This window comes from Balaenoptera ricei, chromosome 20 (assembly GCF_028023285.1).
Source record: "Balaenoptera ricei isolate mBalRic1 chromosome 20, mBalRic1.hap2, whole genome shotgun sequence".
NCBI lineage: Eukaryota > Metazoa > Chordata > Mammalia > Artiodactyla > Balaenopteridae > Balaenoptera > Balaenoptera ricei.
In genome coordinates this window covers 10,077,681-10,105,336 of record NC_082658.1, presented here as the reverse complement: position 1 = coordinate 10,105,336, position 27,656 = coordinate 10,077,681, and the positions used below count along the sequence as shown (strand labels likewise).

Sequence of the window (27,656 nt, the reverse complement as noted above, 5' to 3'; positions counted from 1 at the left end):
TCTGTTCTGTGGAGGCCTGAATGCCCAGCTCTCAGGACAGTGCCTACTGCAGATGCTCAGGTAAGCGTTGTTGGTGGAAGGAAGGAAGGAAGGCCAGCCCAGGCCCCTCATTTCCTGCCCTGTGCCTGGCATGGACCCCGATCCCCTTCTGCACCACCATCAACCTACCTGTAATGTATTTCTCACCCTCAGGTATACTTGATCATTTATGTGTCTATCTTGCCTGAAAGGCTGAGATCCCCTAAGATAGATATTTGTTTCTTTCATAAACTGACAAATTGATTTCAGCTTCTGTAAAGTTCGAGAGCATTTCGTTCCACTTGCAATAGCAAAGAAAGAAAGAAATGAAAAGGCTACAAGCAGCCAACTTGCGATAATTTTCCAAATTAACTGTACTTTAAAAATTAGCATCAAACATCATTTCACAAATGACACGACTTTATTTTACAGAAACAAAAGCCGAAAAAGTGACTTTGGAATTGTTAGAGTACTAAAAATAACTGCCCTGCCTATTTAACTTTTCTTCAAGTTGTCTGTTTCAAAGCACGCATAAACAGAAAGAAGCTGTTTTTCCATTGTTTCAGTATTTCCCAGTTTCAAATCTCAAGTCAGCAACACAGTTTAGCGGGCAATTATTCTTTAATTGTGTCATTTTTCTCAGTTTACAACTCCCCGGCTAGATTACAAACATCCTGCTGGCAAGAACGAGGCTTTATGTGTAACAGTGCCCGCCACAGAGAGGGCTCAGAGACAGGTAGACAGGGACCCCAGGGGCCACACTTTCTGGGCCATCCACACCTCTAAGACCCTCTGCCCTTCCTTGGAACACAGAACTGTTTTGGGAAAAGTCCTTCAGCTCCCACATTTGTGGGCTAAGGGAGCAGAGCCCGGAGAATGCCTTCATCCAATCCTACTGTCTCCTGGGCTCCTGCCCCCACCCCCCGCCCCGCTGGCTGGTCAAAAATATGGCCAGTTTATATAAAATCCTGTTTTGTTCATAGTAACCACTCTCCCCTCCCCCTCCAACTCTACTGGCCAAGCGCACTTAAAATTCTAAGGCCTCCATTTGAAAAAGGAATCCTCGGTAAATTTCAGGAGGCCACCCAGCCAAAGGGGGCTGGGAGAGGGGCGGCAGGGAACGACCCCTGCTCCAAAGCGCACATCCTTCTCCTCAATCCCTGGCTAGAATCTCAGGGACCCCAGGGGTGGAAGGGAATCAGGCAGTGTACATCTCCCGTACCAAGCTGGAGGGGAAGGGGTGGTGGGTGGGCCGCCTGTGCCCTGGAGGGGTGGGCTGAGAGTCCCAAGTGCTGAGTCAGGGTCCACTGGGCGCTGTCCTCCCGCAGCAACCCCCTCCCCCCAAGCTCTGGAGATTTGGGAGGCTGCGGGGTACGGTACCGGGCGGTGGGAAGCCAGGTGCGCAGCGGCGAGCCCCGGCCGTGCCAGACTGGACACAACAAAAGCCGGGCCTGGGGGAGGGCCGGGAGGCGCGGGAGGCGAGCGGGGAGGGGGCGGCTGGGAGCTCCCGGAGCCGGCATTGGCCGCCCGCCACCGGGGGGCGGAGCCCAACAATCCTCGGAGAGCAATAAAAGGCCGGCTCGGCCCGCGCGCACGGCGCACACATCCATAGAAGGCAGTGGAGCGTCAGCGATCCGGCCCGCGGCGCGCTCGTTCGCTCGCTCGCTCGCTCGTTCACTCGCTGCCCCCCACCCGCTCTCGTCTCCGCGCTGCCGGCCGCGCCCCGCGCCCCCCTATCGCCCCCGCGACCAAGAGCCGAGAAAGTTTGTGTGGCGAGTGCGGGCCGGAGCGGAGGGCGCGCCCGCGGAGCGCCTCCCAGACCCGCGCGGCCCCGGCCGGCGAGAGGGGAGCGCCCCAAGCCCAGGCGGCGGCGGCGAGCCCGAGCCCGCGCCCCCGCCCCCCGCCCGCCATGGGCGCCGCGGCCCGCAGCCTGCGGCTTGTGCTCGGCCTCCTGCTGCTGGGGACGTTGCTCCGCCCGGCCGACGCCTGCAGCTGCTCCCCGGTGCACCCGCAACAGGCGTTTTGCAATGCAGACGTAGGTAAGGACGGCGACCCCGCCCCGGCGCCCACCGCCCCTACGGGGAGCGCTGGACCCGGAGGTTTCGCCGGCGCCCGCCCGCTCGCATCTTGCTGAGGGACCCAGCGCCCGCCTCCGGGGCCTCGGTGCCTTCTAGAATCCTGCAAGTTGATGCCAAAATCGTACTTTCTTTCCCCCCTTCCTTCTCTTCCTTTCTTTTCCTCTCTGCCGAGATGCTTCTCAACCTCAAAATTCCACCGAAATTCCGCTGCAGCTCCAGCCCCAGAAAAGGGAGCCAGGGAACGGATTGGATTTTGGCAGGCGGAGGGCCCCGGGATGCCAGCGCGGGGGGGGGGGGGGGGGCGGAGCGGGGAGAGTGCGGGACACAGCCTGGGGGGTGGGGGGACTCTCGACCTCGGTGGGTTGAAGGACCTGGGCCCCCAGGAAGAAACTTTCACAGGTGAGATGGGAGTTGGGCTCCTCTGGGCTTGGAGCTCGGTGGGGAAGAGCTGCTCTGCCTGGGCCTCTCCCACCAGGCCGCCCGTGGGGCTCACCAGATTAGGCTGGGGCTGGATGGAAGCTTCCCTCCCCTGGTCAGGTTCCCCACGGGCTCAGTGGAGCAGCTGGAAAGACGGGCAGAGCCCCATGGCCGGCTCCTCCCACGTCCTGCCCAGGAGGCACTGCACACAGTGACAGGCAGGAGGGTCCTTGAGTGGTGACTGCTTTTTCAGGACATCCACACGAGCTGGGGACTTTGGTGACTGCAGGTTGCAGGTAGGCTTGTGTGGCTGCTTAGAGTCCCCAGCGAGTATCTGTTCCCCCCAGGACCCCTTGCTCCCCACACATGGCAGCGAGCGAGGCAAGGAGGAGAGCCCAGTTATTTGTTCTCATCCACAGAGGGGCAGGAGACAGAAGTGGGGAGAATGCAGCAGAAATGGGAGGAACCAGCTGGGCCCTGGAGGTTTCCATCCAGTTCTGACACTTGCAGGCCTCTACTGCCCTGGTGACAGTCAGCCAGGTTTTCCTGGGGCAGGTTCAGTTGAACCAAAAGGACGGATGCACAGCAGGTGGGCCTCTGCAGCTCACTCTCACTTCCTGACAGGTTTGTTTTCTGCTTCTAAGTCTCAGCCGCCAGCCACGCATCCTCTTGCCAGCGGTGGTGAGGCTGGGCTGCCCTCACCTGTGCAGACTCAAGGGCAGGGTGTCTGGGTTTCTCCTCTTGTCAGCCATGCCCCGCTGATCTCCCCACACTCCCCACGGCTCCTGGCCACACCTCAGTTGGCCCTTGGAGCTGCCGCTGTTGCCTGGCGCGGGAGGTCTTCAGGTCATTCTACCTGTGCGCATCACGTAGCTCAGGCCACCTGCACTTGGGGCACGGTGTGTGCTTGCAGAGTGGTTTCCACAAAACCCGAATTGGGGGAAGTTCTCCAATTTGGCTTCGCTGCTCAGCAAGACCGGTGGGGGGGCGGGGAGGAGAGGCTCCTCCCAGTGGCGGAGCCAGGATTGGCCTTGCATGCGGTGTCCCCTGGGAGTCCAGGCCTGCCCAGGCCCCTTGCAGAGAGAGAGGCTGTGCTTCTAGGGCAGAATCAGGCCCAGGCTCAGAAGGAATCCGTGGCTCAGGAGACTCTAGGGCTTGGTTCACAGGGGCTGAGCAGGAAGGGGTCGGGCCTTGGGACCACCTCACACCCCTCAGCTGCACGGAGAGAATGCCCAGCCAGCCACTCCCATCCTTGCCCAGTGTCAGCTGAGGCAGCACTGGGGCCGTTTCTGCTTTGGGTTTGGATCAAGGGCAGCAAAGGTCAGGGTGCAGCAGTGTCCGAATGCCTCAAGGCCCCTTCTTGCTTTGCGCGTTACCCTCTCTTCCACCTGCATCTCCGGGCATTTGTGTCCAAGTCATCACATCAAAATCATCGTAGAGCCAAAACTTGTAACCCCATACCAGCTCAGAGGTTCCACAGGGCCTACTGATGCCAGGGTCGCGCCACAAAGCCCATTACATTAGGTTCCCATGGCTGCTGTAACAAGTGACCGCAAACTGAGGGACGTCAAACAGCAAGAATTGATTCTCTCACAGTTTAGGGGGCCTAACATCCAAAATGAAGGTGTTAGCAGTGTAGGTTCCTTCTGGAGGCTCTGAGGGGAAATCTGTTCCACCCCTGGTGCCTCCAGCAATCTTCAGTGTCCCTTGGCTTGTAGACACATCACTCCAATCTCTGCTCTGTCTTCTGGTGGCCTTCTTCTCTGTGCTTGTGTCTCTGTGCCCTCTCCTCCTATTCGAATACCAGTCATTGGATTCAGGGCCCTCCCTAGTCCGCTATGACGTCATCTCAACTTGATCATATCTGCAAAGACCCTATTTCCAAATAAGGTCACATTCACAGGTTCTGGGTGGACGTGAATTTGGGGTGGGTGCTGCCCAGTATTGTTCCATGGGCAGCCCTTCTGTGCTTAGTCAACTCGGGGTACGTCCCAGAGGCATCCCAGGGTGTAGGCCCCAGATGGCCATGGAGTAAACCCCACAGTGAAAGCTATATAGCCTTTCCACATCTGCTTCTCCTTTAGGTGGTGCATGGCTTCCTTGGTGATGATTCCCCACTCTGGCCGAGAGCATAATTGCCTTGGGTCTGGATCTCTTTGCAGACATCAAAAGTCTGGCTCAGACCTTGGCTTTTGTAGTTTTAAAGCCCTACAGGTGACTGTGCCACCAGGGCAGTGGCCCGGGGGTCCAGGAAGGGTGATGGTCTGCTGTACTTGGGGTCCCTAAAGACTGACCTTTAATGCAGTGTGCTGGCTCCTTTAATTGTTGGCTGGATGCAGGCTTGTGAAATGGCTTGGTGTCTACAAGAGGCAGTTGGCTTAGGAAACAGTCATTTTTCTGTCTGCCTGTGTAAGGATTTCTGGGAGGCATCTCCTTAGCTCTTGCAGCCGGTAGGATTGGAACTGGGGTCGGCAAAAGAGTTTGTTATGAGGTTATGAGATTGAGGATGAAGGGGTGGGAAGAGGTGACCGGGGCTCCTCCTGGAAGGCCCCGCTCCCTGTCCTTTCCAGAAAAGTGAGGATGAGCTTCCTTTCCAGGAAGTCTTTTCACGTCTCAGAGCCCTGCTCGGATGCGCCGCCGGCCTCATTCCCTCTCATCTAATGGGGTCCTTCGCCATCTCCTACAGGCCTGCACGGCTCCAGTAACCTGGCTGGAAACCAGCTTTGGGCTTGCTCTTCAGGTAGTGCCACAGTGCGGGAGCCTGGAGTCCCTTAGCCAGCTGAGTGGCTTGGCAGACCTGGGCCGCTTGGGCCGGTTTCTGGAGTCGAGGGTGAATCCAGGAGCTCTCTGGGCCCAGACGATAGTCTCCCCCGCGGCGTGGGTGATGAGGCCCAGGGCCACTGTCTCCCAGGAGGGCTGGTCTCTAGCACCAGGTGGAGCAGGGCCCACAGCCAAGGGCACGTGCTGGTTGCCGGGGCAAACAGGCTGGCCTTGGGCACATGCTGATGGGGGCCGGATGGCAGCCACTCAGGGAGAAACGCAGTAGGCACTGAGAAACGGCAGCATCTTCACCAAACACGTGCTCGGGAAAAGCAAGGCAGCTGAGCTTCCTGTGAGCTGAGTGAGGCCTTGAGTGCACGGGGGCTGGGATGGGGGTGGTGCCGTGTAAAGATACTCCTTTCGCAAAGTGTGTAATCAGTCTGTGTTTCGTAATCCTGATTTTCCTATCGGGCTCACCTGTGTCGCAACAAGCAGTTACAGAGTGCCCAGCTCTGCCCCCAGGGGACATAAGGGAGAAGCAAGGCATGATCCCTGCCCTCAGGAAGGAGCGCTAGGACACTGGTGCCAGGCAGTGTGGAAGCAGGTTTAAGACTGCGTGGGTCAGGGTGGGCAGAAGGCATGTAGACTCCCCCGACCCCGACCGACCGCCAGGGGCGTGGCTTAAAGTAAGTCAGCCTCCATGTGCTTCGGGCAAATAATGAACCAAGTAACTGTCACAAGGTGAAAAGCGTTTGGGCATCTGAAGAGAGATAACGGGTTCCAATGAGAGGATGGGGAGGGGGCCATGGGGGGCCCTCGAGTTCCTGGGCTTGGTCTTGGACAGTGTTGCTGGAAGGATGTATTCTCCAGGGGAGTGACTGGAACCTGGGTTGGGAGATGGGAAGAGGTGTGTGCAGCGCTTGGAGGCTGTGCTGCGGGCATGGCACGTGGCTGGGAGGGAGCTCTGCCCACCCCACGTGTTCCTCCCTCTCTGATCTGAGGACATGGGGCCAGCCTGCAGCCTGGGGCCTGCTGGATCCCCTGGAATCGGTGGTCCTGGCCGCCAGTCCTTGAGCTGCAGATGGGCTCGGGTCCTGCCGCTCTTCTTTGTCATCTCAGCTGGGTTGCTCAGAGCATCCCATTGCTGCGGGTTTAGACGACTCCCAGGCTTGGGGGTCGGGGGGTGGACGCAGCCACCCTCGCCTGATGCAGAGCTGCTGAGCCAGTGCCCAAGGGGCTGTGGGAGCAGGTGAACCCCTTGGGTTCCAAAACGGCTAAGAGGTATGCTTGGAGGACCCCAGGAGGTTTGAAGGATGGGAAAAAACAGCAGGAAAAAGCAAAAGCATGTGTATAACTGAATCACTTTGCTGTACACCTGAAACTGTCACAACATTGTTAATCAACTGTGACTCCAATATAAAATAAAAAGTTAAAAAAAATCAAAATCAAAAAACAATAAAAGGGCTTCCCTGGTGGCGCAGTGGTTGAGGATCTGCCTGCCGATGCAGGGGACACGGGTTCGAGCCGTGGCCTGGGAAGATCCCACATGCCACGGAGCAACTAGGCCCGTGAGCCACAACTACTGAGCCTGCGTGCCTGGAGCCTGTGCTCCGCAACAAGAGAGGCCACGATAGTGAGAGGCCCGCGCATCGCGATGAAGAGTGGCCCCCGCTTGCCACAACTAGAGAAAGCCCTCGCACAGAAACAAAGACCCAACACAGCCAAAAATAAAAATAAATTCATTAAAAGTAACATTTAAAAAAAAACAATAAAATAAATAAGTACTAAGGATATAATGTGCAAAGTGATGACTATAGCTAACACTGCTGTATGATGTATAAGAAAGTTAAGAGAGCAAATCCTAAGAGTTCTCATCACAAGGAAAACTTTTTTTTGTTTTTCTTTTATATCTATGAGATGATGGATGTTAATTGAACATGTTGTGATAATCATTTCATGATACATCTAAGTCAAATCATTATGCTGTACACCTTAAACTTATATAGTGCTGTATGTCAATTATATCAATAAAACAGGGGAAAAAAAGCGTGAAAGGAGATAAAGAGAAGGCAGACTAGGGGCAGGGGTGTAAGTGCCACCGATTCTTCTCCCCTGCCCTGGAGCTCGACTCAGGTGCCTGCCCTGGACACCCCTCCACCCTGCAGTGTGTGTGAGAGTACACACACACCACACACACACAAACAAGGGGCTGAGGGCAAGTGGTCTTGTGGCCAGGATGGTCTTTCTGGAAAGAGAAAGGCAGACTTAGGAAATTAAGGTTGAAAGCGCTAAAAACCCTAAATTAGAGGATGGAGCTGGGGGAACATGTACCAGGCATGGTTAAGTGCATCATTTCACAGTGCCAAGGACAGGGACAGGCTGCCTGGGAAAGGTGCGAGGGAGTCTGGGTGCAGAGCAGGCTCGGGGGCAGGAGGGCCCGAGTGGCAGAGTGGGACTGGACATCTGGTTTATCACATAGGGTTTGCATTCCATCCCGAGGGCCTGAGGAGAGGCATCGAGAGTGTGTACCTGTGGGTGATAGCGGGCATCACCCAGGGAGTTTGCTGAAAGGCAGGTGTCTGAATTAGCGTCCCATATTGGACCCTTGGGGCTCAGGGCGTGGGCATGGGTATTTCTCAGGCTCTCCAGGTGATTCTGACACCCACCAAAGTTTGCACAGAGCAGTCGTTTCCAGAGCGGGTACCCAAGACAATTTGGGTGTGAGAAGAGAACTTTATAGATACCTTACTGTACGGATTGACAGATGCACTTGTGCATAGTTTTAAACGAACAGGTAGATTTTGAGTGCTTGGCTAGGCTTCTGTTTAGTTGCTACAGGGTCCATAGACTGCGAGGACCATAGGGTGTCAGGGTGGGGGGAGGGGTATGTGAGATGCCCCAGAATGCTGGGAGGAAAGGCAACCAAGGGAAGTGGGGAGGGAGGAGGGCTTCCAGACTGAGGGGCAGTCTGGGTACCAGCGTCTCAGAAAGAGCAGGAATGAAGCTGGCTCCCCCAGCCCAGGCCCAGGCTCTCCCAGGGCCCACCTCCAGGACCCCTGAGGGCTGGCTGGAATCCTGGAGCCTTTGGCGCCTCCATCACTGCGTGCATGTGCAGCCCCAGTGGGAAAGTGATAGAGACCCAGGGGAATCCCATTTTGTAGCTGACAAAATTGGGGTCAGCCTCGTCCAATTAGCATCCTAGGTTAAGCTTCTGGAGACCCCAGCAAGGCAGACTGAGCGAGTGTTTGCTGTAAAAATCAAATTGAGATGTAATCTCTATAAAGAAGGGTCCTAACCTGGGGGGCATGGACGTCTGTTCAGAGATGGGCCTGGTGGGGGGCGGTCTTGAGCCCTGAAACTGTAAGCAAAGCTGTGTGTGTGTGTGTGTGTGTGTGTGTGTGTGTGTGTGTCCATGTTTTTCTGTGGACAGGGGCCATGGCTTCCACCAGGTTCTCAAAGGGGTATGTGACCCCTAAAAGGTTAATCACTGCCTGTAAAAGACTTATTTATGGCCTGTTGGGAGGAGTGAGAGACATGGGGGGAAGGGGCTTTGAAACCAAAGGGTGGGCAGCCTTGGGCCGGGCGCAGCAGCAGAGCCTGAAGCCCCAGCGGTGGGAACCAGGGGGGGTCTTTGTTGTCGCCCCACCTCCCCAAGAGCGGGAGGGAGGGGAAGGAAGCTGCAGGCAGGAGAGCAATGTTAAGGGCTGGTAGTCAGTCACTCAGGTGAGCGGAGCAGGCACCTGCACGAGGGAGGGACTCAGGAAACGAAAGGCAGGCAGGGGGGTGATGGGCTGGGACAGGGGCTGCCTCTGGGGTTTGACCTCAGGGCCCGGGCCAGGCATCCCCTAACGTGGTCAGGTGGTCAGTGGGGTTCCCTGCTGAGTTCTGCTGAGAGACAGAGACAGTGGCGTCTCCGGCTGTAGTAGGTACAGCAGATTATGGAAGTATGTGAGGGGCCTCGGAGGGAAGAGGGGGTGGGAGCAGAGGCGGTGGGAAGTGGGGACATAGGTTTGGAGCGGCGTGGTGAGGGCAGCTGCTCTGCAGCCCCACGACTCAGTCCAGGGGAGAGATCTTGGGCAAGTGCCCTCGGTTTCTCCATCACCAAAGAGGAGATAATAATTTACCTGCCTTTTAAGGTTGTGGGCAAAGATCACAAGAAAGGGCAGAGGTGCAGTGCCTAGGATGGTGCCCATGGAGGCTCTCAGGGTTGGGGCGGGGGGACTGTCTCTTTCTGTGCCAGATGCTGTGCTGGACGTGTAATCCTCACCCAGCCCTGAGGTCTGGCCATGGTTATCACACAGGTAGGGGGGCGCAGAGACACACAAGCTGGGCCCTGGTGCCTCCAGGAGGGTGGCCAGGGAACTAGGAGGGAAACCGTGGTAGTTCTGTGAAGGAAAAGTGACTGTGGCAAATAACAGTAACAGCAGCTGTCATCATCCATGCTAAGTGCTTGGAACTGTGTTCCACACGTTCCTCCTGTTAACACGTCTGTTTCACAATTATCCCCATTTTACAGATGATCAGACTGAGGCACGGGCTGATTAACTTGCTTGGGTCACATGACTGTCAAATAGCAGAGTAAGAAGACAGAGGGTTTTAAAATGAAAGGAGGCTTAACAGTGAGGAGGCTGAACGCCGCATTTCTGGTCCACCTTGGCTTGGAGGGGGTGGTCTCTGGGGAGCATGAAGGAGGGAAACTCCTGGAAGCTGACCTTGTTCGTGAGATTTGCTCATCAATTGGAGATGAGCTAAATTAAATTAAGCTCTATCCTGACAGCAGAATATTAAGCAGTCATTTTAAACAGTATTATAGATTCACGTTTTTGACCTAGAAAAATGTTCAGAGTGCATTAAATTTAAAAGCCCAGATACAGTCAGTATGCTTTCACATTTCAAACAGTGTCTAATATAATTTTTAAGTGCACCATGCGTAACTGTACATTGTAACAAAAAGTTATCAAGCAAATACTCAAATTAAGAGATGAGTCATTGCCACCCTGAAACCTCAGTTAATCCCTCCTGGTCCCAACCCCCTCCTTTCCCTTAGATAACCACTGTCCTGGTTTTTATGGTGAAAATTCCCTGGCATACAGAAGTTTTATTGCTTCTGTATGTATCTCTATCCTTTTTTTTTTTTTATTGTGCATGTACAGAAAAGTGGAAGGGTGACTGTCAAAATTCTAGGCAGTGGGTGAGATCAAGGGTGATTTTTATTTCGTTCTGCTTATTTGTGTGTTCTGAATTTTCTGTGATTAACGTGTGTGAGTTGTATAATTATCTTAAAGTTAAAAGACAATGGGGAGACAGGGGTGGAGGTTTCTTCAGGATGGGGGAGGCAGAGGAGAAGGCTGCGGGCAAGAGGGTAAGAGCCCTGAGCCCGGAGGGAGGGGGAGCGCGTCCAGGGCTGCCCACCTTTGCCTTCGTCCTCCAAGAAGCAGATTAGGGAAGGGTTTATTGCTTCTTAAGAAGACTGTTATTGTTTTTCTGCCTCAGAGACTTATGCTTTATTGAGGTGTAATTCACATACTGTTCACCCATTTAAAGTGTACAATTCAGTGGTTTTTAGTGCAGTCACAGAGCTGTGCAGCCATCACTGCTATCTGATCTTGCAGCATCCCGAGGACCCCTGAGCTGAGTACATCCGAGGTTTCCGAGGTGAGACTCAGGCGGTGTGTTTCCACCCGGTGCTGCCCCAGCAAGGCTGTGCCCTACAACAGGACGCACAGGATGCAGTCGGCCTCCTAAAACTATGCTGGCCTTTCAGGGCTTGGCAAACTACACCCCTGCCCGCGACTGCCTATCGTGGTAAATACAGTTTTACTGGGATGCGGCCACGCTCATTCCTAATACAAAGTCTGCAGCTGCTTTTGAGCTACAAGGCAGCGTTGAGTAGTAGCGACAGAGCTACGTTAGTTATTGTACCATCTGGCCCTTTATGAAAACTTTCCCCCACCCCTGAGTGTGAGCTTCCTGGGGCTGGCTCACCTCTCACCTGGTGGCCCGCTCCCTGCTTTCCAGAAGAAATGATGCTTGTGGATATCATTCTCTGAACTGACCCCAAAGATGCAGCAAATCTTGAACCTGTGGGCCTAAGAGAGGGAGGGATGAGTTTAAAGGCCATAACCCCTCTGTGGTGGAACGTTCCAGGGTGGAGAGTTCCTGGGGACAGAGCCTGGCTTGGGATGAGTCTTCATGTGGCCCTTTCTGATCTGTGGTCTGGAGATCTTGGTTGGGCTTCCGGGAGACCCCATAGGGTCAGGGCATCCTCGCTGAGTTGGCTCAGCACCCCGGCTCTGCACCAGGCGTGGCCGAGGCCCCTCTGATGACAGTCAAAGGCCCTAGTTAGGAGGCACTTCAACAGCTGATTCTTAACCAAGGACAGAATGAGGAAATGGACTGACATTTTAGAGGAAAAAAGACGAAGTGGAACGTATTGGGAGAAGAAGCCTGGGCCTTTGGAGCCTGTTAGAGCTGGTTCTGAGTCCTGACTCTGTGCCTCTGTGAGCCTCGGTTTCTTCTTCTGTAAAAGCAGAATTAAACTCCTCAGGGCCGGGCCATAGCAGATGCTGAGTGAATTTCTGATGAATGAGTAAAGTGTGCAAAAGCATGGGAGGGACTCAATAGATGTCAGCCCCACCCACTCCATCTAGAATCCTGAGACCCTGGACGATGCTTCTGTGAAACCTTGTGGCCTCTGTCCCCAGAGCTCCTCAAGAAGAAAGTCATGTGGGTGCAACAGGGAAATAAACCTCCTCTGACATTCCTGGCCCCCTCTGCTTTCTCTGTTCTTCCTACAGCGTGTAAAACTCAGCCTGGCCTCTCTCTCTGTGGCCCAGCTCACTTCTGCCGCCCTTCCTTTGGTCCAGATCAAGAGTTCAGGGCCGGTGGATGGGTTTTCAGCTCAGGCCACATGATGTGAGGGAGACGCGCTCACGCCGGCTCCCAGCACTGTATGGAAACTGTACCTCTGATGGTCCTCTGCTCTGCCTTCTCTGTGCCACCAGTCCCTGGTCACTCCAGGTAGTTGAAAATTCACTGTGCAGAGTTGGTTGACCCGCCCCAGGCCGCTTTGTCCTCACCTGGGTCCCATGACATGTGAGGGTGTGGAGAACAAGGACGGGGTGGGAAGGAACGCGTTAGATGTGGAGATGCGCAGGAATGATCTTATTGGGCCGCGTGTCTAGAACGTTTGCAGGCATGCGATGAAGTCTGAGCTCGCGGTGACCCCGGGTGCCCCAGCCTCTGGAGTCCAGGGTGCTGTCAACAGACAGCACTCCGTGTAGCCGGGAGAAAAGGCCAGAGGTCACTCGTGGGCTTCAGGTTCGTGTGGATTGTTCTGCTCCGAGGGGAACATCCCTTTTCAGAAGGACTGTTGACCCTGTGACAGGGCGGTTTTGGGGGCAGACACAGTTCTCTCCTGGGGGCTTTTCTCTGCAGCCCTCCAGCATTTAATCTTCAATCCTCAGAAGCCCCGGGGAGAAATGACCCAGCCCAGCTATGCCCAGGCAGAAACCAGGTATCTCAGGAGGAATGGCGTTGGAGCAGAGCCATGATGAGCGCTGTCAGTCCCCAATTCTTGGTTGTGACATCCTGGCCCCTTGGCCCCGTTGGATCCAGGGCAGGGAACAAAGGAATAAATCGAAGATGGCGTTTGTTTCTTGTGCGCCGGTTCTGCGGGGCTGGGGGGGGGAAACCACCGGCAAATAGTCACCAATCATAAGTCTCTTCGATAAAAAAACATCGACTGTCTAGGGATTTTCAGTGCAAAAGGACTTCATCTCTTCCATTTCACAAGGACTCATGAGGTAGGTGGTAGGTCAGGCAGGTGTCCTCCCCTGTCTGGATGGGGAGCGGTCCATGATTTACCCAAGGTCACGCAGCCAAGGGCGGCACCAAGAATCTAAGGAGCCGGATCCTGGCTCAAGTCTCTGGAAATAGATCAGACGTCACAGCTTTGGCCTTTCCGTTGCTCTGTTCTGTGTGGCCAAGAGACTTGTTGTCCTTGGAAGGGCTGACTCTAAGTAGGTGTGTTTGGTCCTAACCTGAGCAATTTAGAAGCTTGGAAGGGCATTTTGACAATGCTGATCAAGGACTTTAAGTCTCCCCTTGAATGTAAATTGGTGCAGCCACTATGGCCAACAATATGGAGGTTCCTTAAACTAAAAGTAAGACTTACCGTATGATCCAGCCATCCCACTCCTGGGCATGTATCTGGAGAAAACTCTAATTCGTAAAGATGCATGCACCCCAATGTTCACAGCAGCACTGTTTACAATAACCAAGACATGGAAACAACCCAAATGTCCATTGACGGATGAATGGATAAAGAAGATGTGGTGTATTTATACAATGGGATATTGCTCAGCCATAAAAAAGAGTAAAATAATGCCATTTGCAGCAACATGGATGGACCTAGAGATTATCATACTAAGTGAAGTAAGTCATATAGAGAAAGACAAATGTCATATGATATCACTTATATGTGGAATCTAAGAAAATAATATCATGAACTTATTTACAAGACAGAAGAGACTCACAGACATAGAAAACAAACATGGTTACCAAAGGGGAAAGCTGGTGGGGGCAGGGGGGAGGGATAAATTAGGAGTTTGGGATTAGCAGATACAAACCACTATATATAAAACATAAACAACAAGGTCTTACTGTAGAGCACAGGGAACTATATTCAGTATCCTGTAATAAGCCATAATGGCAACGGATACAAAAAAGAATATATGTATGTATAATTGAATCTCTTTGCTGTACACCAGAAACGAACACAACATTGTAAATCAACTATACGTTAATTTAGAAAAAGAAAAAGTCTCCCCTTTGGTCAAGCAACTCTAAAGCTAGGAATTTTTTTGCGGGAAATAATGAAGTACATGTGCTGGCATCTCGTGACGTGGATGCTCACCTCCATCTCGTTTACCTCAGTGTTGGAAACACTTAGATACAGCAGCAGGGCAGTGGTCAAATAAATCACAGCCTCGGGTGCTCTGTGGGACCAAAGGTTGTAGAGTTTTTTACTGAAATGTAAAATGTTCAGATAAAGGAGGGGAAATTAGACGTTCTTTTGCAAGTGTGTGTTTTCTAATTTTTCTCTGTTGAACTTGAATGATACGTGTCGTTTTTAAAGTCAGAGTTTGCTGAAGTATGGGTCTGACTGTACTCAGCAGTAGGTTGGGCCCGCACTATTAAAGCTGGGTTGGTCCTAGTTCATTGATGGGCCCCATGGAGCAGAGACCGCCGAGCAGAGCAGGTTCATCCAGAGGATGGGAGCTGCATCCTAGGAATCACTAAGATGGTGTCAGGAGAGCCCGGGCTTGGGAGAAATATCTTCAGTGCAGGAACAACCTGGAGAGCACGGCAGTGGTGGCCATTCCGGAATGCGTCAAAGGTCCCACAAGCTGGAGTTTTTGGCCACCATGTTATCTGCACTCTCCCCAAGCCCCGCCCCAAACTTGTCCCATGCTGAAGGTGGGTGTACATGACCTTGCTGAGAAGAGGCTAAGGGATTGGGGGCTGGGTATGCTCTGGGGAAGGAGAAATGGACATAAGACTTTGTGTCTATGGGGCCAAGAAGAGGGGCCCAAAAAGTGGGTGGAGAGCTGTGGTTGAGAAGTTCAGGGGCAGACTTCCTGCCCCACGCCAGGTCGGGGACCACATGACCTCCCCAGGGCCCTTCCAGCCCCACACAAAGGCTTTCATCCCTGGATCAGCTCTGCCTCCAAGGTTCCAAGTCCCTGCTGTTGACTTTCACAAGAAACCAAACCCTGAGATCAGTTGCTTTGACGTCTTGGGGCCAATGTTCCCCAAACTAAATTTCTCAATTGTCAAATTTGTGGAGGGTGCCCTTAGCCCTAGAAACGAGGTCAGGCATGTCCTATTTCTTATTTTGGGTGGATGGGTGGGTGGGTGGGTGACATGGGGGCCCCAGGCCAGCATTCCTTCCCCCCACCTCCAGTCGGCTCAGCTCAACAGTGGATCCTGGAGGGGCAAATATCCCCAACCTGAGTGGGACCAGACGCCCTCCCTGTGGGAGGAGGGGTGGCCAGCATTGTCGGGAAGCCCTGACCTTGAGGTGCAACAGCTCAGAAGAGTGACACCCCAATGAGGAACGTCACCGTGCTGCCAGGCTGGGACAGGAGGGATTTTCTCCCTGCCAGACCGTCTTTAAGCACCGAAAGCATGCGCACGTCAGGCATCTTCACGGTGCCCCCGAGGTGGCCCTCCCTCTGCTCATCACCCCAGCTGTTTGAGCCAAATCTTTGTGATCGGTGGACCCATAACAGGTGTGCTGACAGGTGCTCGCCCTCTGGCTGGCTCGTCACCGTCCCTGACTTCACCCCCGCTCTGATGTCAGAGCACAACAGCTCTGTCGTTCCCGTGGCAGCGGCTGCCAGAGTTCACTAGCTGGGGCGGATGCTGGGCTGCTGGCGGAGGTGGGGAGCTGCGATTCCAGCCAACTTTGGTCAGTGGGCCCCGGAGACCCCATGCAGAGCACCCAGGGCCGAGGTTCTTGTTGTGTCCCCACCCCCTTATCCATTGTGAGGGTGGAGTTCTTTCTGTGCCCAGTGGTTTGGTGAGGGCGCCTTGGGAAGTGGGCCAATAAGGGTGCCCAGGCCACATGTCCAAAAGGCTAATTTGAAAGTCCTTGCACCACGGGGCTCTGCATATACAGTTGGATCGGGGAGGATGGGCAGTGGAAGCTGGTGGGATGGGGTTGGGGGTGAATGTGGTGGTTTTTTTGAGGGGGGAGATCACCATACAACAACAGTTGTTGGCACTGGGGACCCCTGACCTAGGCGGGGTAGCTGCAGTAGTAAGGTTGGAGGGAAAGCAGTTGACATCGCCAAGAGACATTTAGTAAGGTGCCAGTTGGATCAGCCGTAAGCAGCCCCCCAGCTAGCCTGGTGTCTCCTGTGAGTTTGGAAGAGCCTGTGCCTCATGTCTGTCTTAATGAAGCTGGTTGGGGAGGTGACGGAGACAAGATGACAAGGGCTTGTTCTCCTAGAGGCTGGCTGCCCAGCCATCTCAGCCTTCTAGAACTGTCCTTATCCTGAGTGTGCATCAGGGAGATGGTTAAACATACAGATTCGCAAACCCCACCCCAGGATTCGGGTGGAAAAACCTGCGGTAGGGTCTGGCCAGGACTCATAGTCTACCATGATCACCTCCCCACCAGGTGATTCTGATGCAGCTGGTCTAACACCCAGCCGGCTTTATGAACCACTACTCTGGAACTTAACTGAGGGAGAGTCAGGAAGTGAGCAAAAGTGGAAGCTCTGGGCAGCACACTGGGTGTCACAAAGTGTATTTCTAGCGGCTAGAACTCAGAGAAATGGAGTTTAAAATGTTTCTGATGTTTGTTTTATCTGGGCTTGGCTTGGATGCCTCCAGTGATGGGTGTCTCACTACCTACCAAGTCAGCCCAGTGATTTCAAGACAGCCCTGTAGAAAGTGCTTCTTTCCACCCGGGCCAATTTCTGCCTCCCTGTAATGTGTTCTTGGTGGTCTGGTCCAGGCATCTGGAGACACGCACAGTAAGTACCACCCTCTTCCCCAAGCAGCTTGCCAAGCATGTGGGTGTTTCTGATGGTGATGAGCGCTAGCATCTGTGTAGATGATGGGTGTTGCTGTTATTATCCCCGTTTTACAGATGAACAGAGACTGAGGCACCCAGAGTTAAGAAACCTGTGCTAGGTCACACAGTCAATACTCTGAACCACCAGAGTACACTGTTCTAGACTTTTCTACCACCTTCAAGCCTCCCACCAAACATTCTTGGTTCCTTAGGACTTTCCTTCCTATGACCTGTTTTCGTTTGTTTTTTCATTCTCCTCCTGAACTCTGAGGCCCTTCTTCCCATCCTTAACCACTCCCTGCCTTTCTGAACCATATCTGGGAAGACATACCTCTCCCTTACTCAGATTTTCTCCTTATTTAGTAAAAGTGTAGTTCTCATTTAGTGTATATTTCTCATTAGGTGAATTCCTAATAATTTCTTTTCTTTCTTTCTTTTTTTGCCGCACCGCGTGGCATGTGGGATCATAGTTCCCCAACCAGGGATTGGAAGCGTGGAGTCTTAACCATTGGACCATCAGGGAAGTCCCCCTAAAAATTTCGATAGTTATATTTTGATTTTAAAACTTGCAGGCCATCCCGTTTGATCTTCACGCGTCCCGTGGGGGTGGGGAACAGGGTGGGTGAGGTCTGACCTGCGCAGGGGCTGGGCTGGACCATTACCCTGCTTGTTTTAGGCGTTCCTAGCAACACAGGTAACGATCACATTGGCTCTTTTGGTGACCACGGTCTCTGCCGACTCTGAGCTCACAGCCGGCTCAGACCCTCTCGTCTCCAGCTTTGCTCCTTCGGAGCTACATTCTCCCACTTGGCACTTGCAGGGTCGGATGTGGGGACCCACGTGTGGGTTGTAGATGTTTTCCCAGTATGCTTGGCCTTGTTAGATTTGACCAGGTGTTCAAGCCTGTGAAAAATCTGAGCTGAAGGCTTGCATTCCAGCAGCACGGCTGGTTTTCCATTTCCCTGTGGGTGATTGAGTGCCGGGAACATCGCATCCAGAGCTGATGGCCATGGATTCAGACGCTCATGTACTTGACTCATGGAAAGCCCACCAGGGCCCCAGCCTCTACTCTTCTTGCTTTAGACACACTTTTTTTTAAATAAATTTATTTATTTACTTATTTATTTATTTATGGGTGTGTTGGGTCTTCGTTTCTGTGCGAGGGCTTTCTCTAGTTGCGGCAAGTGGGGGCCACTCTTCATCGTGGTGTGCGGGCCTCTCACTGTCGCGGCCTCTCTTGTTGCGGAGCACAGGCTCCAGATGTGCAAGCTCAGTAGTTGTGGCTCACAGGCCTAGTTGCTCCGCGGTATGTGGGATCCTCCCAGACCAGGGCTCGAACCTGTGTCCCCTGCATTGGCAGGCAGATTCTCAACCACTGCGCCACCAGGGAAGCCCTAGACACACTTTTAAGACACTGCTTTGTGTGGGTCCCAGTCCATAGCAGTTTAGAAGCCGTATGAAAAAAGGGGGATAGGGTGCTGTCAGACACACAGACAGAAAGTTAAAACTACGGAGGAAGCTATAAGAAACCCACTTAAAAACTCCAAATTATATTCTGGGGTCATTTAGTTTAGAGGAACTCTGTCATATATATATATATATATATATATATATACATGGTTTTTTTGGTGAGGGTCCTATATATCTTAAAAGCCCTTGAGGGATTCTCTGTATTATAGTCCTAAAGATAATCCAGAGTTCTAAGAAGGTCAAATTATATCTATTCTGTGTACTCTCAGGAGACCGAGAAATGTTTAACTTTACACACGAAAGAGTAAGCTTTACTTATATGGAAATGTTCTCTCTGGCCATGCCAGCTAATTGGGAGCCCTTTTATATCTATTTTTAAATGTTTCAAAGAAAATGTGCTAAACCGTGTCCCCGGGGCGTTGAATCTGTGGACCCCGGAGAAAAACAGGAGCATTTTCCTGTTGCTGTGGAAATCAGGGGCTGCCTTGTCAGGGAGGAAGAACCAGAACAGGGCTGGGGAGAGGTGGGTGGGTAGGATGAGGGGGGTTCTGTTTGAGGAAGAAGGACGGGCACGAGCACAGTGAAGGTGTTGGACCTGGGTCAGGGGCATTTGGGATGCCCGGCTGGGGAAAGGGGGCCAGATCCTGAGCTGCTGGAATGTTCCCAAGCCTGTAGGCCAGGGACTGCCCGACCGACTTCGGTGAGATGGTTAACTGAGCGCATTTCTGGGCCCCTCCCCACTGAGGCAGAGGTGGGATCGGTCTGGGGCGGGGCCCCAAAATCTGCGTCTTAACTAGCAGCTCAGGCAACCCGTGAGGCAGGTGGCCTCTGGCTGTGCTTGGGGACTTGCTGGTGCCGACAGCACAGGGCCCGTTGCAGATGCTCAAGTGACACAGGTGGCCGAGTTAGAACAGTGGCTGTAGCCATAGTGCTGGGAAGGAGGCGTCGGGTGGGGTGGAACGGGGGTGGTGGCAGGGAGCCTGGTTAGGAGGCTCAGGTGAGACCCTTCGACTGGAGTCCGGTCCATCTGGCATTGGAGCCCCTGGTTTGGGCGCCACACAGCCGCCTTCGTGGTCACCTTTCTTCCTCATCGGCCTGGGGTACCCTGGAGTCTCCATTGAGGGATCAGAAGGCAGGAGGGCTGCTGTGGGCCTGGCCCTTCCTGGGGGCCTGGGAGGGGGTCTGCCTCGGCTGAAAAGTCATCTGAGCCGCTACCCAGGTGACCGCCGCGGGCTGGCTCCACGCACCGGGGACGCAGAGGGTGAGAGGAGAATGGGCCCAGTGTCCTTCCCATCTGCCGCTCTGAGTGGAGCTTCTGTAAGGACAGGGCTGCGGCTTCCCGAGGGGTTGAAGGCAGCCAGCACAGGCCAGCCCGTCCCGCTTCGGGAAGCAAGATCAGACGGCCCGAGAGAACCCGGACACTCAGAACACTCTGGTCCCAAGTCCGTGAGCAAGGAAGGGCTTGGAGGTGAGGGCATGGGGCAGCTGGGGACATGGGCAGAGGGCAAGGGTGCATCTGCCGGTTGGTACAGGGTTTTCAGTTCCTGAACGAGGGAGCTGACTCTTAATTTCTGGGCTTTATCCCTAAGATCACCATCCAGATGTTTTAGGTTTTCATCCATTTGCGGGTCTCCAGGAAAACCACCTGGGCAGCATTGGGGCGCCCACCCCAGCGGGCCTGGCTCAGGGTATAACGGGTGACCGAGTGGGTGGGGGCCCTCCAGAGTGGGAGAGGCTCGTGCAGGGTTTGCTCATTGTCACCAGTTACCATGGGGCGTGAGCCAGTGGCTCCAGGCCCAAAAATAGACCTTGGATCTCGGGGTGCAGTTTTCCCCATTCTCTACAGATGAAGAGACATTCACAGCTCTCTCCCTCTCCTCACCTGTTTGGACACCCCTGTGGCCATTCCCAGGGGTGGGAAAAGCTCAATCTCTGACATTTGGGACCCAGATTCAAACCCAGCTCCTCCCTGTGAGCTGGGACAGTTACTCAGTTTCTGCACTTCTATTTCTTGGTGTGGGGAGATGCTTTCATTTCTCTTGGGCGTATACTTAGGAGTACAGTTGCTGGGTCATATGGTAGATCTACATTTACCATCTTATAAAACTGCCAAACAGTTTTCCAGAGCGGCTGCACCTTTTCGCATCCCCACCAGCAGCATGTGAGGGTTCCGATGTCCCCACATCCTCACCAAGTCTTGTCATTGCCTGTCTTTTTCATTGTAGCCATCCTAGTGGGTGTGAAGTGGTATCTTCATTTTGCATTTCCCTGATGAGTGTTGGTGCTGAACATCTTTTTATGGGCTTTATTAGCCATACATAAATCTTCTTTGGTGATGTGTTTATTTCAACCTTTTGCCTGTTTTTATAAATTTATTTATTTATTTATTTTTGGCTGCATTGGGTCTTCGTTGCTGTGCACGGGCTTTTTCTAGATTGTGTTGAGCGGGGGCTACTCTTCATTTTGGTGCGCGGGCTTCTCATTGTGGTGGCTTCTCTTGCTGTGGAGCACGGACTCTAGGCACGTGGGCTTCAGTAAATGCGGCATGAGGGCTCAGTAGTTGTGGCACATGGGCTTTGTTGCTCTGCGGCATGTGAGATCTTCCCGGACCAGGGCTCGAACCGGTGTCCCTTGCATTGGCAGGCGGATTCTTAACCACTGTGCCACCAGGGAAGTCCCTGCCCATTTTTAAGTTGGATTGTTTGTCTTCTTCTTATTGTAAGAGCTGTTTATACAAACTGATTCAAGTCTTTTGTTGGATATGTGGTTTGCAGGTATTTCCTTCCAGTCCTTATGTTTTCACTTATTAACGATGTCTTTTGAAGTGCAGAGGTTTTTAATACTGATGATGCCACACTTATCAATTTCTTGTATTGCTTGTGCTTTTGGTGTTGTATCTAAGAATCTTTGCCTAACCTGAAGTCATGAAGATACAGTTCTGTTTCCTTCCAAGCGTCTATAGCTTTAGACCTTACCTTAAGGTCTATGATCACTTTAATTTCTGTATATGGTATATAATTTTGTATATGATGAGATAAGGGTGTAAATTAATCTTTTTTGCATGTGGATATCCAACTGTCCCAGGAACATTTGTTGAAAACAAACAAAAAAATGACTCTTTCCCCCATTGAATTGCTGTGGCACTTTTGTTGAAAATCTCAACCATTGTTTTAATGCCCCAGCTTTCTCTTTCTCTCTCCTCTTGCTCATCATGGTGGTTGGCAGACTGGTAGAATATGATGTTAACCGCATTTCCACATGTATAACTGCACCATCATAGTTACCAAGAGCCAGCAGCTATGTGACCATTGGTCAAAGACAAGATGGTCTATCCGAGGGGCAGCTGCCACCTGCCAGCTGTGTGATTTGGGTCAAGTTTCTTAATTGCTCCCTGCCTCAGTTTCCCCACCCATGAACCAGGGGTGCTAATAACTCCTTACCTCAACGGTTACTGTAAAAAAGATAAGCGGAGGGCAGCCCACGCAGTTAACATTAGTTGTTCCGTTGATGCAGTGGTGTTTCTGATGACCAGCATTAATTTTGGCTAAAATTGCTCACCCTGGCTCCGCACATCCTAAAATAAAAAAAGGGAAGGGATACCCACACAGTTGAGGGGCGCTCTGTACAGACTGCAGTGCCTAGGAAGCAGCTCGCATAGCCCACAAATCTGGCCGTTTTTGACATCAGCTGCAAGTGATACTCTTTTTTGGGGTGAATGCACCTTCTTTAGGAAGGCCTGGTGGAGCACGTGTCCCTGACTGATGGCAAAGAGATGTGAAAAAAGAAATACCACTAGCTTAACCTCCTCTCTGGTTTGCACTGAATTCTAGTACAAACCTGCACGTCAGCACACTCACCCACACACACCTCCCCCTACACACACAGACACACACACACACACACACACACCCCTTTCCTGGCAGGCTCCTCCTCCTTCACCTCTTCCTCCTTTCATTTGTAAGTAGCTCCCTCCAGAGGGCCAGACATTTGCATCACCCCCACCTGAACCCTAACTTGTCTCCTAAGGTGGGGTCTTAACCCCGGCACTGTTGACGTTTGGAGCCTGGTCCCTGTTTGTCGTGGGGCCGTCCTGTGCATCTCAGGACGTTTTGCAGCAGCCCCCCTCCTTCCAGTTGTGACAACCAAAACTGTCTCCAGACATGGCCACATGGCCCCCTGGGAAGCAGAACCACACCCCACTGAGAACAGCTGCCCTGCCGGGTCTCATTAAAGGCGTGTGAGACAGAGATCGGGAGCCGGAGAACAGGCCCTCGTGGGCGGGTGACAGGAGAGTGATCTGGAGGGACACGTCGCCCAGCCTGTCCTGCACTCAGAGCCCCGTGTGCCTTGGCTCCAGGGCCTCGCTGTCCTCGGAACGCTCCGGGCAGCGCTGTGCATCTTCCTGCCCTGTGGGCTTGCCGTGAAACGGCCGTAGCACCTGTGGCTCCTCGGCCCTGGTGCCCTTGAACCTCCACTCTTGGTTCACACCGCCTTCTCTCCGAAGCCGTGTGTGCAAAGGCCCCCGACACGAAAGGAAACGCGGAGAGAGCCCCTTGGCGGAGCCCCAGTCCCGACGACGAAGCCTTGCTTTTGAGGCAGAAGCACAAATGGCTACACGTCCGAGAGAAAGGAGACGTGCCCCTGCGGAGAAGACAGGACCTCCGGCGGTGGAAGAGCTGGCTGCCCCAGCGCTTGGCCGAGGAGCTGAAGGCGGAGCAGCAGAAGGCCCCAGACCAGCGAGTCCAAGGCCTGGAGAGGCTGTACTTAGCACATCTGTTGCGGGGGAGGTGGTGGCGGGCCGACTGGCCGAGGACCATGAACCTGACTCAGAGGGCTCGACCCAGCGAGGGGCCGCCAGGTCGCCCAGGGCCGAGGGGAAGCACACAATGGCCGTGCGGCAAGAGAAGGGACACAGGGAAGAGCTGGTCCGACGGCAGCCCTGGTGCACCACGTCCCGGAGAATAGCGGTGACCCAGGAGAGGCAGGGAGCCTCCAGAACCACGGGCCTGAGTCCTCGCCCGCTGAGCCCAGCAGAGAGGAGTGAAGGAAAACACGCGCCTTCAACGAAGACCGGCGGGGGCCACCGTCCCGTTGACCCTGGGCTGAGAAGAGGGACAGAACTTGGGAAAGCTCTTGGCTGCTGTAGGGGAGATCATATGCCTGGAGGAACGGGAGACAGAAACAGCCCAGGACGGCAGGAGGCAGCTGGGGAAGCGAACGGCTTGTCTTCAAGGCCTGAAAAACCACTGTTTGGATCAGAGCCCCCAGGGCAAAGCCGACGACCTGGAACAGCTGTGGCCAGTTGGCTTGACCTGCAGAAGGGGGGCCTGACCGCTGGCAAATCTCTGTGACAAGAGCAGGTGGCAGGGAGAGCTGGAGTTTGCCTCTGAAGGGTTGTTCGATACCAACCGGAAGCTGAAAAAAACACCTGAACTTGCACCTGGATCTCAAGCCCGGGATGGATCAGAGCCCCAGTGAAGAACAGGGCTTTGAGGAGACGCAGGCATGGAGAAGGGAGAGCCAGAGAAAGGGGAATGGAAGAGATGCAGGGATGGACATGGTGCCCACCGGGGAGCCCACGAGTCCAGCGGGGGTGGACGCCCACCTGACGCCATCCAGAACCAGCTTTAAAAAGTTACTAAGCAAGCTCAAGAACCAAAAATCCCATAGGATGGCCAAGTGCGTGGTTAAGAATGACAGTAAACCGTGGTCTCCCGAGGCAGGGACATCTGTCGATGAAGAGAACCTGCTCTCGTGCAGCCCCGAATCCAGACAGGAGCCGCCCCGGCCGGACGCGCTGGCGCAGGGCTCCCTTCAGCTTCACCCGCGAGAACAGGCAGACAGAGGTGGCTTGACGGCATCAAGGCAGAAACAGAAAATGCAGGAGGAGCAGAGAAGACCAAAGCAGCTGGGCTCACTCAAGCAAATCAGACACCCCAAGATGAGCTTGGAGGCCGACCTCCAGACGGAGCTGGAAGATGGGAGGAGGGCACAGAGGCCAGCTTCTCTGGCTCGTCGGAAGCCTGACTCCCCTCCAGACCAGGAGAAGAAAGGAGGGTATGACCACAGCCCCACTTCCCCCTCGGCCAGCATCGTCGATGATGACAAGCACAGTCAGATGATCCGTGACCTTCAACAGCAAATTCTAGAGCGAAACAAGTTGCACAAGCAGTTTCTTGAAGAAACCAGGAAACGCTTGTGAGAGTTTCAGAAAATATGTTAAAAACGAGAGTCCCACCCCTGGTAAATACATCACTGGTAACTGAGCGTTCTGCCAGAACTGGCACCCAAGTCTGTGCGATTGTATTTGCGTCATCTGCTCAGAAACCTGTAGCCTCTTTAAAATGGGCCATCAGTCATCCTTCCATCCTTTGGAGCGAATTCCTCTGCAGGAATCGTACTTATTGCCAACCTTGCCTTTAAAACGAAGTCCAGTTCAGGAAGACTCCTTAGCATGAACGTGTGGGGCGCGCTAGGAGGGTCTGGCCATTGTAGCACGAAGATGTGTCCCGGAGCTGAGGCTGTTTTCACGTGCCACAGCACAGGTGGAAATACCAGGTACATTTAAGTGCTTTAGATGTTTTGGCGAAATAAACAGTGGACTCTGAGGGGCATCCAAGGTCAGACGGGCACAGTTTCAAAAGATACATCATTTGTTGCTTAGCCAGTGGCTGAGACGTTAATGGAGAGATTTAACAAAAATCTTTTAGTCTTTCAAACCAACATCATTTAATAGGACATCAGTAACATTCTTATAACTTTAATATTAGAAAGTAGGAGGGAGGGAGAAAGGAGGGGGAGAGGGAGGGAAAGAAGGGGGTGGAAGCAAGAGGAAGAAAGAGGAAAGAGAGAAAGAAAGGGGAAGTGGTTCCCAGCAACTCAGCCCTATAGACTCCTTCTGGGGCTGGCAGTGGTGGGGAAACCAGGGTGTCTGGTAGGTTCCCTACCCTCCAGCTTTACCTCTGACCCAAAAGCCTTGGCAGTCGTGGAGACCCTACACTGGGTGGGGTTTTATCTGCCTGTTGCATACTTAGGGGTTGGAATGGGGGTGGACAAACCTTTTCTGCAAAGAGCCGATAGTAAACATTTTAGGCTTTGCTGGCCTGCCTTTGCAGCTGGAACGCAGCCACAGACAACACATAAATGAATGGGTGTGACCGAGTTCCGATAAGACTTTATTTACAAAAATAGGTGGTAGGCAGGCTTTGGCCCTTGGGCCAGAGCTAACTGACCCCTGGACTTAGCATATGAAGGAGAGGTTCCCTCCCTCCCTCCCTCCCTCCCAAGGACCTCAGATGCACTGGGTGGGATAAATCCTCTTCATTCATGATATGTTGGCATCATTGGGCCACCAATGGCCTTTTTTATCTTACGTATGTTCGGCCTCATAGCCCAGCCATGTCAAAGTGACCAACAGAGTGAAGGCAGGGTCTGCCGCGACCCCAGCCCGTCCACATATAGACAATATAATGAACAACTGTGAGCCCACCACCCAAACCCAAGATCTGGAATATTTGCTGAAAACCAGCTTTATCTGTGTGCTACTTCCCTCTTCTCTACGCTGTTCCTCCTTAGCTGTATCGTACACCCGCTGAACTTGGGAGTTGTCCCTGCACTTCACTACAACCCGAACGCAACCTGTATTGTTTAGTTTTACTCCTGCTTGAACCCTATAAAAAGGATATTATATCATGTGTGGTCTTTTGGAAGCGTTTTTGGACCCAGCGTAGTTAGTTCATTCGTGTCACACGTAGGTGTCATTTTTGCCACAGCGTCATAGCATGTGACCCTCTGAGCCTTCTTTCCATAGCTGCTTCTGTTTTGTGCCAGTTCCCAAAAAGTGAACTACATCCCTAATGCATTTGGATCAAAAGGCCTGGCATCAAAAAGTGCTTTGGGAATGTTTGAACACCACAGCTGGGATGTAGGTGTGGGAAAGGTCCCATCCCTCCTTTTCTTCCCACTTTCACCTTTTTTTTTTTTTGTCCCTGGAAAATGTTGACCTGATATTATACTGTTTTTCCTTTGCAAATACTGAGTGACAGACACTGCCCCACTTAACTGGAGCTGAACACTGAACAACACACACACAGGACATGTTCTAGTGGAGGATATAGGTAACAAGTGACCACAATGACAGGTGGTGATAGAGGGATACTCAGAGAGGTGGGGTGACTGACCGGACATGTGTCTCTGAGCATCCAGCCCACAACCCCTGAATGCGACCATTTGTGTGGAGCAGTAATGGCATCCCACAAGGTGTGTTTTGTTTGTTTGTTTGTTTTTCAGTTTTGTTTTAAAATCAATAGCTTGAGTGAGGAACCTTCCACCATCTCACGTCTCCATCACGTGAGTCTCCGTTGTCTGTGGCTTTTCCATTTTAGGTGGAGAAAATGTTTGATCCCAGCCCGGTTTCTCTCACCTGCTTCCGGAATACCATGGGTCAGGGCTGCAGAGCTGCTCAACAATTTGGTCTGAGCCCAACGTGAATAAGAAAAAAGTCCTGGGGCCAAGAGAGCTTTGTCACTCCCAGGCCAAATGAGGATTCCCTGCAGGGAGGGGCGCTGGCCTTTAGTGGGTGCTCAGCTGGAACTCCCATCTGTCGCTATGGGATCACCTCGGTCTGAGGGTGGAGGGGGTGCCGTGGGATCACTGGGTTTAAAGCCGTGGCCACGATGAGACCCAAACACTGAGTAATGAGATCCTTGTGACTCGGGCTGGAAGCCGCAGTCTAATGAAGGGGCAAGCCTGCCTTTAAGTGCCTTATTTTTGTTTCCACTTTCAAAGGTCATGTTTGTGGCCCGTGTGTTCTAGGTGAGGAATTGTCCCTTCTTGGCCACACTTGAGCTAAAAGTAGGTGTGGGGGATGGGCAGCGAGACATGGCGGAGGGTGACTCAACTCTGCCTGGACGGTCACTCCCACACTGTCCCCTGGCAGCTGGATGAGACACCCTGCCCTTTCCCACCTGTCCTGCAGAAGGCTGAAGGGGGGCGGGCCAGGGTACCCCCTTCTCTAGGTCAGTGACGTGGGTAATGAAACAGCCCTCCAGGACTACCCCCGCCTGCCCGCCCGCAAAAAGAGCTGACCCTCCAGTGATTCACGATGGAGATGTCACCAGTAACTTCCATCTCTCAGTGGTATCCAGGGGGTGGGCTGGGATCCCAGAAGACACTGCCTTCACTCCCTGTCGGTCACTTTGACATGACTGGACTCTGGTGCCCAGGGCCCTGGGACAGCGCCACCTGGAAGGGTTCCGCCCAGTACTGCCAGGGGGCAGTGGGGACCCCGACACGGTGGCTTCTCCTAAAGGGTCCTCCCCCAGCGG

General features: G+C 53.3%; 2 protein-coding genes across 2 annotated transcripts in view; both read left to right on the top strand.

The window, feature by feature from the left end:
• The first annotated feature begins 1,624 nt into the window (after nucleotides 1-1,624).
• The window catches only part of TIMP2 (TIMP metallopeptidase inhibitor 2), a 50,441-nt gene continuing 24,409 nt past the window's right edge, over nucleotides 1,625-27,656 (top strand). Inside the window, exon 1 of the mRNA XM_059907243.1 lies at nucleotides 1,625-2,057. Within this exon, the coding sequence (XP_059763226.1) occupies nucleotides 1,928-2,057 (130 nt within the window). The 5' untranslated portion in view covers nucleotides 1,625-1,927. The remainder of the gene's footprint in view (nucleotides 2,058-27,656) is intronic.
• Nucleotides 14,663-24,553, top strand: CEP295NL (CEP295 N-terminal like). Its single transcript, XM_059908375.1, is given in 5 exon segments — nucleotides 14,663-14,753; nucleotides 22,835-23,121; nucleotides 23,124-23,438; nucleotides 23,440-23,748; nucleotides 23,750-24,553. Coding segments are annotated over 5 exon segments (1,806 nt in total).